The sequence below is a fragment of the Macaca nemestrina genome, chromosome 3, assembly GCF_043159975.1.
Source record: "Macaca nemestrina isolate mMacNem1 chromosome 3, mMacNem.hap1, whole genome shotgun sequence".
In the NCBI taxonomy this organism is placed as follows: Eukaryota; Metazoa; Chordata; class Mammalia; order Primates; family Cercopithecidae; genus Macaca; species Macaca nemestrina.
The window spans coordinates 50,381,368-50,392,109 of record NC_092127.1 but is presented as its reverse complement, the minus strand read 5'-3'; the positions used below and the strand labels follow the sequence as shown (position 1 = coordinate 50,392,109).

General features: G+C 38.9%; 1 protein-coding gene across 17 annotated transcripts in view; it reads right to left on the bottom strand.

The window, feature by feature from the left end:
* The window catches only part of LOC105493260 (E74 like ETS transcription factor 2), a 135,128-nt gene that overhangs the window by 12,249 nt on the left and 112,137 nt on the right, over window positions 1–10,742 (bottom strand). For 11 of the 17 annotated variants that reach the window (XR_011620962.1, XM_071093018.1, XM_071093019.1 and 8 more), the window contains 3 exons: window positions 7,840–7,926; window positions 1,773–1,965; window positions 237–587 (listed from right to left, as the gene is read on the bottom strand). Coding sequence is in view for 16 of the 17 variants with exons in the window: in XM_071093018.1 (XP_070949119.1) it covers window positions 237–587; window positions 1,773–1,965; window positions 7,840–7,926 (631 nt within the window). In the remaining variant the exon portion in view is untranslated. The remainder of the gene's footprint in view (window positions 1–236; window positions 588–1,772; window positions 1,966–7,839; window positions 7,927–10,742) is intronic. The other 6 variants (XM_071093022.1, XM_071093023.1, XM_011760776.3 and 3 more) reach the window with 1 other exon arrangement.

Below are 10,742 nucleotides of genomic sequence, written 5' to 3'. Positions count from 1 at the left end.
AATTCTCCTGCCTTGGCCTCCCAAAGTGCTAGGATTATAGGCGTGAGCCACTGAACCCAGCAAGACATCTACTTTAACAACAATAAAAAATATAATTAAAATATCAAGCACTTTTCAAAGTCCTGACAACACTGGGTTCTTAGAACACTAATATTAAGCAAAGGGACATTTCGCTTTCACCAAGGAGACTTTTTAAAAAAGTAAATACATTATAACTAATGGTTTGCCTCACTTACCTTGGAGCTGCTGTTGCTGACACAGATGCATTGGTAGTAGGAGACCTGGATGAAGCATCGTGCCCAGGGGAAGTGATATTCACAACTCTAGCGACACCCTTCTCTGCTCTGGAGCAGTTTATAGGGGATGAATTTTTTCCACTGCGAACAGACGATGCTGCTTTCAGGAGACTTTCTGCAGACAGTGACACTCGTTCTAATGATTTTTCATCAGTAGCTCCTGCTAAATCTTCATTACAGGTTTCACTTTTGTCATCATCTATGACCACTATGTTTTTGGGCATATCCTTGAACTGATATACAAGCCTCTGTCCTTCAACCTTTGCAAGAATTCCCCTTTGGTAGTAGTATCTGTAAGGGGAAAATGTACCAAATGAATCAAGTATATTATTTCTCCACCCCACTCTACCCCCACCAAAAACACTATGTACAGTGCATACTAATAGAAACATTCCCTTATCCCTAATAACAGATGAGAAAAAAACAAACTCTTACTGCCTAGACTGCTCAAAAGGTTACAAATTTAGAGTAGGAATCAGGTTGGAACCTGGCGCCAAGGTCCTACAAACTTAAGATCTATAAAGTAGCTGAAAGTTCATTCGTTTTCTTAAAATAATTTACCTTACCATTGAGTATTTTACTATACTGACACTGGTAGAAATTCTTTTCTGATTTACATAGGTTATAAAAACAAACTGATATTACTGGAAAAATTATCTAAGCCACACTTAAAACTTAGTAGAGATTTGCGAATACTGTCACATAAACCATGTGTTCACTTAAAAACACCTTTAATTAGAAGAAGCCATGTACTTTCCAATGAAAGAATTTTGTGGGTTTATCAAACTGATAATTCTTTTTTTTTTTTTTTTGAGACGGAGTCTCGTTCTGTCGCCCAGGCTGGAGTGCAATGGCACAATCTTGGCTCACTGCAACCTCTGCTTCCTGGGTTCAAGCGATTCTCTTACCTCAGTCTCCTGAATAGCTGGGATTACAGGCGAGCACCACCACACCCGACTAATTTTTGTATTTTTAGTAGAGATGGGGTTTCCCCACATTGGCCAGGCTGGTCTTGAATTCCTGACCTCAAGTGATCCACCCGCCTCAGCCTCCCAAAGTGCTGGGATTATAGGCATGAGCCACCATGCCCGGCCAAACTGATAAAACTTAAATTTTCCTATCAACATAAATCCATTTATGACAAACTCCTAAAAACTAAAATACAAATTAACTTTAGGAACCATAATTTGTTTAGGCTTAATTTTTTTTAAGCCTACAACTTCACAATTTCTATTAAGAAATAGTCCTAAATACAAAAGCACATTTTCTGCAAAAATGAATTTTCCAATTATGTTAAAATTATAAGCATGTAGACTAAACTCCTATCTCATCTACTTCCAAATCTAAGATGCTCCTCTAGAATATCCCCCAAAGTTAAAAGTTATAAAGGATTTTCAGCTTCTCTTTAAACAGCTAATAGACAATATAAAGAAATACATAAATTTTGTGTCAATATTAGCTCATTTGCATTTTTACCTCAAAGCTCGTCCCATGGTTTCATAGTTCATGTCTGGTTTGTTCTTATGCTTTCCCCAAAGCTTAGAAACAGCCTTTGAATCCACCAGCTTGAATATGCCTTTTTCTCTCTGAGTCCATTTAATATACCTGGGACAAGTATTTTTATCTTGAAGTAGATCTAAAAGAAACTCCCACAAATAGGTTGTGTTTCCTTTAAAAACAATGACAGACATTGATTACAAATTCATTAACATAATTAAATACATAATTAAAAGCAAATAAAGTGTCCTTCATCGTAACTTAAAAATCCTGAATATACTTGTTTCTACATTTATTTTTTTGGAGACGGAGACTTGCTCTGTCATCTAGGCTGGAGTGCAGTGGCACAACGTCGGCTCGCTGCAACCTCCACCTCCCAGGTTCAAGCAATTCTCCTGCCGCCTCCCGAGTAGCTCAGATTACAGACACATTCCACCACACCGGGCTAATTTTTGTATTTTTAGTAGAGACAGGGTTTCACCATGTTTGCCAGGCTGGTCTTGAACTCCTGACCTCAGGTGATCCGCCCACCTAGGCTCCCCAAATTCTGGGATTACAGGTGTGAGCCACTGCGTCCAGCCTGTTTCTACTTTAAAAAAATGGTATCCACTACGTATGCTTACAGTTACGATGCTAAAATACAGATTCTGGCATTTGTACATTACATATCACCCTATCCTAGATTTTGAGTTCAGTAAAAGCAAGGGCATAATTGCTTAGGCAAAGTTAACCTGAATTAAACAGAATCAAGTTTATTAGTTTATACAGATTTAAACTCTGAATAAAATAAATTTGTTTACACCTTTGTTTATCATATGATAAGCCTAAATTCCATGATCAAAAGGTACTTAGTAATTTTGTTGGATAGGCAAGCAAAATGCAATGAAATGTGTAAAACTTTTAGGCATCAGACCTAGGATCTTTTTGTAAGAAACTTACTTTTCTTTGATTCACCTACAGGCATGAACTCTGAGGTATATATATTATAAGTGCAAACTACCCTCAACCCTTTAAGCATTTTCTTATCATTTTCCTCTGTACTACCAGTCAATTAAGACTTGATAGCAAAGAACTTTACTGTTGGCTGGATGTGGTGGCTCACGCCTATAATCCCAGCACTTTGGGAGGCTGGGAGGCGGGCGTATCACCTGAGGTCAGGAGTTCGAGACCAGCCTGGCTAACATGGTGAAACCCCATCTCTATTAAAAGTATAAAAATTAGCTGAGCATGGTGGCGTGCACCTGTAATCCCAGTTACTTGGGAGGCTGAGGCATGAGAATCGCTTGAACCCAGGAAGCAGAGGTTACAGTGAGCTGAGATCGCACTACTGTACTCCAGCCTGGGTGACAGAGTGAAACTCTGTCTCAGGAAAAAGAAAAAAAAAAAGAACATTACTGCCTCTAAAAACAGATTAAAAAAAAAATTTCTAATCACTTTCTACTGATTACACCCAGTAGACGGAAGATAATATTTAAAGGATTTCATTGTTTATACTTATATCTTAAAATCTGAGGTCCTAAAATGGAAAAATATGGTAATTCCTTAAAACTAGTCAAGTATTCATCAAATGTTAACTATAACATTAGCTCTGGATCACACTGCTAGAAAAATTTTAAAATGAGGAAATATTAGAATATTTCTGCAGAACAAAATGCTTATTCATCACATATCATGCTTAAGGAGATGAATTTAAAACCTGGTCCCTGCCTCAAGGAATTTATAATTTAGTTGAGAAGGGAAAAGAAAGTAGATAACAAGTTAAACAACAATGCAAGAAATAAGTAACAATTTGAAACAATATAAGGTCTATCACAAGGCAATGCATGATTAACTATATCCCAAGTAATCATAGAAAATAATGTCTGTGGGATTCCAGGAGTGAAAATAAAGTGGACTGAGAGGCCATCATGAAGTCTTGGAAGATGGCTAGGATGTGCATAAAAGAACGAAAAGGAATCTGGGTAAGTAAAATAAAAAAATTAATCCCAAAAGGAAGAAAGTATCACACTCTTTTTTCCCTTATTAAGGAGGGGAGAGTAGTGGGCAGCAGTCATGAGAAGAGGCTTTTCAGGTTGTTTTTATTTTATTCCCTTCATAACCTCTAGATGCCAAGTTCTTATTAATAGAAGAACAGAAGGCTGGGCACGGTGGCTCATGCCTGTAATCCCAGCACTTTGGGAGGCCAAGGTGGGCAGATCACCTGAGGTCAGGAGTTCATGACCAGCCTGGCCAACATGGTGAAACCCTATCTCTACAAAAATACAAAAATTAGCCAGACATGATGGCAGGTGCCTGTAATCCCAGCTACTTGCGAGGCAAAGGCAGGAGAATCACTTGAACCCGGGAGGCGGATGTTGCAGTGAGCAGAGATCACGCCACTGCACTCCAGCCTGAACAACAGAACGAGACTCCATCTCAAGAAAAAAAGAAGAAGAGAAAAGAGTCCTGAAACGGCCACCACTACCCCAACACCTTCAATCAAAATACTGATGTTTTTTCTCTGGCATTTCACTTTCACTGTGGCTTTCCCTGAAAATCCAGTAAATTCATTAATAACGCAGAGTTGAGCCCATTATGCATCTGTTGACCTAAAAAAGCTGACCTTCGGCCAGGCGTGGTGGCTCACACCTGTAATCCAGCACTTTGGGAGGCCAAGGTGGGCGGATCACCTGAGGTCGGGAGTTTGAGACCAGCCTGGCCAACATGGAGAAACCCCATCTCTACTAAAAATATAAAAATTAGCCAGGTGTGGTGCCACATGCCTGTAATCCCAGCTACTCGGGAGGCTGAGGCAGCAGAATCGCTTGACCCCAGGAGGCAGAGGTTGCGGTGAACTGAGATCACGCCATTGCACTCCAGGCTGGGCAACAAGAGCTAAAATCCATCTCAAAAAAAAAAAAAAAAAAAAAAAAAAAAAAAAAAAAAAGCTGACTTTCAACTTCACAATGTTACATTTGTATCTCTAGGATTCTATTACATCAGCATCACTACCTAAAAACTATTAAAATAAACCATGTATAATCTTCAGTTACATAAAAATGTGTAGCTGGGGCATTTTTATTTTGTTCACATAGTAGTAAGTGTGAGTAAAGATTTTATCTGGAAGAAATTTTTGTATAATATAGACAATGCCTTGCATATAAGATATCTGAATGTTTCCATGTTTTGAATTAAACTCATCAAAACCCCTCAGGTTATCTTTAAATACTCACTGCACCCACGTTGCCATCCCCAAGTTAAAATGAACAATTCTAAGGAGGCCAAGGCTGAAGGATCACTTGAGCCTAGGAGTATGAGAATAGCCTAGGCAACATAGGGGGACCCGTCTCTACAAAAAATTTTAAAATTAGCCAGACATGGTGGTATGTGCCTGTGGTCCTAGCTACTTGAGGCTGAGGCAGAAGAATACTTTAGCCTGGGAGGTTGAGGCTGCAGTGAGTCATGATCACGTCACTGTATTCCAGCCTGGGTGACAAGAGTGAGACCCTATCTCTAAAGAAAAAAATTATTAAAAATTCTATTTCTGATTTTAGGGAAAACAGGATTCAGAAAGAGAAGCTTTCTTTACCAGGTAACAAGGAATTTGCCTATGACAAACATTATTATCATAATTTTACAAAAGAAAAAACACTGGCTGGATTTTGAATATAGGTTTGACTGTAATAGCTTTAATTAATTACATTATAACACACTGCCTCAAATTTAATACAAGACTGAAATTGTAATGAGATATGATTTAAATTGGTAAAAACTGGTCACAGACTTTTTCTCCAGTCTTAAGCAAAAGATGTTCGAGTATAAGTGATACCACTGAGGATAAGAATTATTTAAAAGACAATAGTAATAACTGTATATTTATAGTTTAGTTTTCTAATATTTACTGCTATGTTAACTTTTAAAGTTTTCAATATAAATTAAAAGAGGAAACCTAAGATGTTAGAAGTGTACAACAACCAAAGACAAACAAGGAGGTAAGAAAAGTATCCTAAGCCTCCCCCAAACTGGGTCACCAGTTCCTGAATAAGTGTTCAATGTCACTTTTTTGTTGTTTTTTTTTGGCCTATCGAAATACCAAATTTCTTGGAAGGCTTACTGGAGACAATTTTTTTTAACTAGACTTAATTTCTGTTTTAATTATTTAAAATTATTAAGTCAAACCACCTGATAAGGACAGAATAAATTTAAATACATTAATGTAAAATTTATCCAACTATTGAATATTGGTCTGAAAACACTTATTCATGAAAGTGATAAATTTTTGGTTATCAGACTGGCAGACAGAACACATCTAAAACCACTACTGTAATGACACTTTATCTGTCAGAATCTGAGTGACAATAAAATTAAAGGCCAGGTGTGGTGGCTCATGCCTATAATCCCAACATTTTGGGAGGCCAATATGGGAGGATCGCTTGAGGCCAGGGCAAAATAGGGACATCCTGTTTCTACAGAAGATTTTAAAATAAAATTTAAAAAAAGGTAATAAAAAAGTAATAAAAATAATATTAAAAAGAAATGTCACTTGAAATCATCTTATTCGACAAATTAAGAAAGCACAGAATGGGGGAGATTTGGTGCTGTTTTTATCTTTAATCAGGATACAAGAATTCTAAAGCAAAAATAGACAAGGGGCAGTGGCTCATGCTTATAATCTCAGCACTCTGGGAGTGTGAGGCTGGAGGATCTCTTGAAGCCAGGAGTTCGAGACCTGCCTGGGCAACAAAGCATGAGACCCCATCTCTTAAAAAAACAAACAAAAAAAATTAGCTGGGTGCGGTGGTGTGTGCATGTAGTCCCAGCTACTTGGGAGGCTCTAAGCAGAGTAGTACAAGGCTGCAGTGAGCTACCGTCACGCCACTGCATTCCAGCCCTGTCTGTAAAAGTAAGTCAATAAATAAGCAAATAAGCATGGTTTTGTTCTGAATTGTAACTGATGTGACTGAAATTTGTTGACTGGAAAATTAAAATTTAGCTTGCCTTGAATTCTTGCATTGCTTCTAAACAGTTAAGAAGTTATGAGGGCCGGGCGTGGTGGCTCAAGCCTGTAATCCCAGCACTTTGGGAGGCCGAGACGGGCGGATCACGAGGTCAGGAGATCGAGACCATCCTGGCTAACACGGTGAAACCCCGTCTCTACTAAAAAAATACAAAAAACTAGCCGGGCGTGGTGGCGGGCGCCTGTAGTCCCAGCTACTCGGGAGGCTGAGGCAGGAGAATGGCGTGAACCCGGGAGGCGGAGCTTCCAGTGAGCTGAGATCCGGCCATTGTACTCCACCCTGGGCGACAGAGAGAGAGACTCCGTCTCAAAAAAAAAAAAAAAAGAAGTTATGTATCAGGCTAGGTGCAGTGGCTCATGCCTGTAGTCCCAGCACTTTCAGAGGCTGAGGCGGAAGGATCACTTGAGCCTAGGAGTGTAAGACCTGCCTGGGTGACATAGTAAGACCTCATCTCTACAAAAAACTAAAAAAAATTAAAAATAAAAAAAAAAATTAGCCAGGGAGAGTGGCATGCGCCTGTGGTCCCAGCAACTCAGAAGGCGAGGCAGGAAGATTGCTTAAGCCCAAGAGGTCAAGGCTGCAGTAAGCCATGTTCACACCACCACACACCAGCCTGGGCAACACAGCAAGAAACTGTCTCACAAAAATAATAAAAGAAAGAAATTATCTATTAGAAACAAGGCTTAGTTGTAAACCCCTTTGAATTATGGGTACCTATATATGAGGATGGGTGCTATTATACATACACATATCCCCTAAGTCAATGGTTAAGGAGAATATGTATCAGACTTCCTTAGGACTTTTTCCAAAAGTCCCTATATCCCCCATGATATAACTATGGCTACACAATCTCTGTGGTGTAGGAACTAGGCAAAGGTATTTTGAAAAAGCTCCCCCCATGATGCTGATACATCCCTTATTAAGAACTATTACCAATGACAGTATTCTCATATGTGCATGTACTAGAAATAATTTTCTTACAAATGCAAAAATGTCACCTAACTGAAAAAAAAATCATCTCACTTCCAAAGCAACCCTCCCCACATTACCTTTTCCTTCTCTCGGTTTCTTCTTTATACCTAACTCAGGAGACCCATTGGAAATTGGTGATTGCTGGGTCTTTGGTTTACGGCCAACTGAAAAAATAAGATATTGAAACCATACATTGAAAACAAGAAAAATATGAGAGGCATGATTAGCAGACTTTCTGATTACGCATTATTCATTTAAATGGACACTAACTTGTAGATAAATATACTCTGTATGAAAAGCTGCTTCTAAAAGGAGTACTAAAAACACTTCTGTATTTTAGATTACAGCAGTAAGTAGTAATCTCTGTCATACACATTGGCAGAGCCTCGATTGCCATATACATTGGTCAGAGCCTTGATTTGCCAATCTTTTTTTTTTTTTCTTTTTTTTTTGAGATGGAGTCTTGCTCTGTCGCCCAGGCTGGAATGCAGTGGCACGATCTCGGCTCACTGCAACCTCTGCCTCCCAGGTTCAAGCAATTCTCCTGCCTCAGTCTCCCAAGTAGCTGGGACTACAGGCGCCTGCTACCACACCCAGCCAATTTTTTGTATTTTTAGTAGAGACAGGGTTTCACCATATTAGCCAGATGGTCTCGATCTCCTGATGTCGTGATCCGTCCGCCCTGGCCTCCCAAAGTGCTAGGATTACAGGCATGAGCCACCGTACATGGCCTTGCCAACCTTTTATATTAGTGTAGCAATAGAAACAAATCCTAGTAAAAACTTAGTTTGTTTTCTGTTCTATAGGATTGGGAGAAACAGCTTTAGCAACTTATTGCAGAAGATCTGATAATTTGCAAAGCTCTTTGAACTCAAATGAGGAAAAGTAAAAAACAACAAACACTCTCTACTGCTCTGGATCAGTTAATTCACCAGAATGTAAGCATAAGTGTTTCAATTTCCCCACTTCCACATGCAGATACATTACAAGGGTAAAAAAACTTCCAAGTGCTTTTTATGTCTAATAAAGGTTTGTGTCCTTCCCTTTTGTTCCTCCTCATTTTTGCCATAAGGCTCTCTCAGATAGACTAGCATCCACAATGAATAGAAAAAATAAGGGCTATATACTTTTCTACACAAAAGAGGATTAAGCCTGAATGAGCTACATTCAATCCTGAGCACAGATGGATGAACACTGGTAGGTGAGAGGCAGACTCAAGAAATAAACTGGAAATACGTAAGTATGCTGTATTTTAAAATCAAATATATATATACACACACACACACACTTTTTTTTTTTTAAGAGATGGAGTCTCACTCTGTCACCCAGACTGGAGAGCAGTGGTGCGAACATGGCTCACTACAGCCTGGGTTCAAGCAATCCTCCCGCCTCAGCCCCCTAAGTAGCTGGGACTAAGGCATGCACCACCACGCCCGGCTAATTTTTATATTTTTTGTAGAGACAGGTTTTACCATGTTGCCCAGGCTGATCTTGAACTCCTGAGCTCAGGCAATCTGCCTGCCTCAGCCTCCCAAAGTGCTGGATTACAGACACGATCAAATATATTATTACTGATTTGGTGATTGTTCTACATCTGAGATTTCTGATGTCACTCTATTCTTCAATAGGAAACATTAAATTAATTATATTAATCTATATAATTAATTATATAAAGAACTAATTAAAGCATCTGAACATCTGTATTTCAAAATGCACAGATATACTTTAGAATTCTGGTAATTCTAATCAAGAAGTCTGTTTGTAACAAAAAATAAAACAAAGTTCACTGATCTCTGTTAGAATACAGCTTAATTACTCAATTTAAATAATATTTATACATATGAATCAGACAGTAATAAAACTAACATCTTCAGCATCTCCTAAATTCTAGCACAAAAGCCCAATTTAGTAAAGTTAGTGCAAAAAGGTTTAATTTATTTTCTCATAAAGCTGCACGTCCAAAGTCATGTTCCTTAATAAATTTCCTCCATAGGAAAATGGGTTCTATATTCATATTAACTTTTAGAACACCATACGCTATCTTCTCTTGGAAGATAGCAAGATCCACAATGTACATTAGTATATTAAAGGATCTCAAAATAAAAAGAGGGACTGCCATTAAAAAATAACCTATCTAAGTTTGCATATCCCAAATGTACTTAACCACAAAAATATAAATAATGATGCTCTTACTCTTCATTGTCTCCCTTACAGTAATAAGTACAGACAGAATGGTTACATGTATTTTTTTTTTTTTCTTTGAGACAGGGTCTCTCTCTGTCACCCAGGCTGGAATGCAGTGGCACGATTATGGCTCACTGTAGCCTCCCAGGCTTAAGCGATCCTCCTGCCTCAGCCTCCCGAGTAGCTAGGACTACAAGCATGTGCCACCATACCTGGCTAATTTTTTTTAATTCCTCGAGATGAAGTCTCACTATGTTGCTCAGGCTGGTCTTAAACTCCTGAGCTCAAACAATCCTCCTGCCTCAGCCTCCCAAAGTGCTGGAATTATAGGCGTGAGCCACCACACCCAGGCTTGTAATTTTTAAATGGTCATTAAGAGCTTTCACAGAAATAAATAAAATTGTTATTAAATTGGCAAAGTATTTCCTGGTTTATAGAATATCACATATCCTGGCTCCCAACATGGCCCCTGTTTTTCATGGTCTTTTCCATCTTCCTTTAAATGTGTGTGGTTTTTGTTTTTTTTTTGAAACAGAGTCTTACTCTGTCACCCAGGCTGCAGTGCACTGGTGCAATCTCAGCTCACTACAACCTCCACCTCTCGGGTTCAAGGGATTCTTCTGCCTCAGCTTCCCGAATAGCTAGGACTATAGGCATGTTAACAACACAGCCGGCTAATTTTTGCATTTTTAGTAGAGACAGGGTTTCATCATGTTGACCAGGCTGGTCATGAACTCCTGACCTCAAGTGATCTGCCCACCTGAGACCCCCAAAGTGCTGGGATTACAGGCATGAG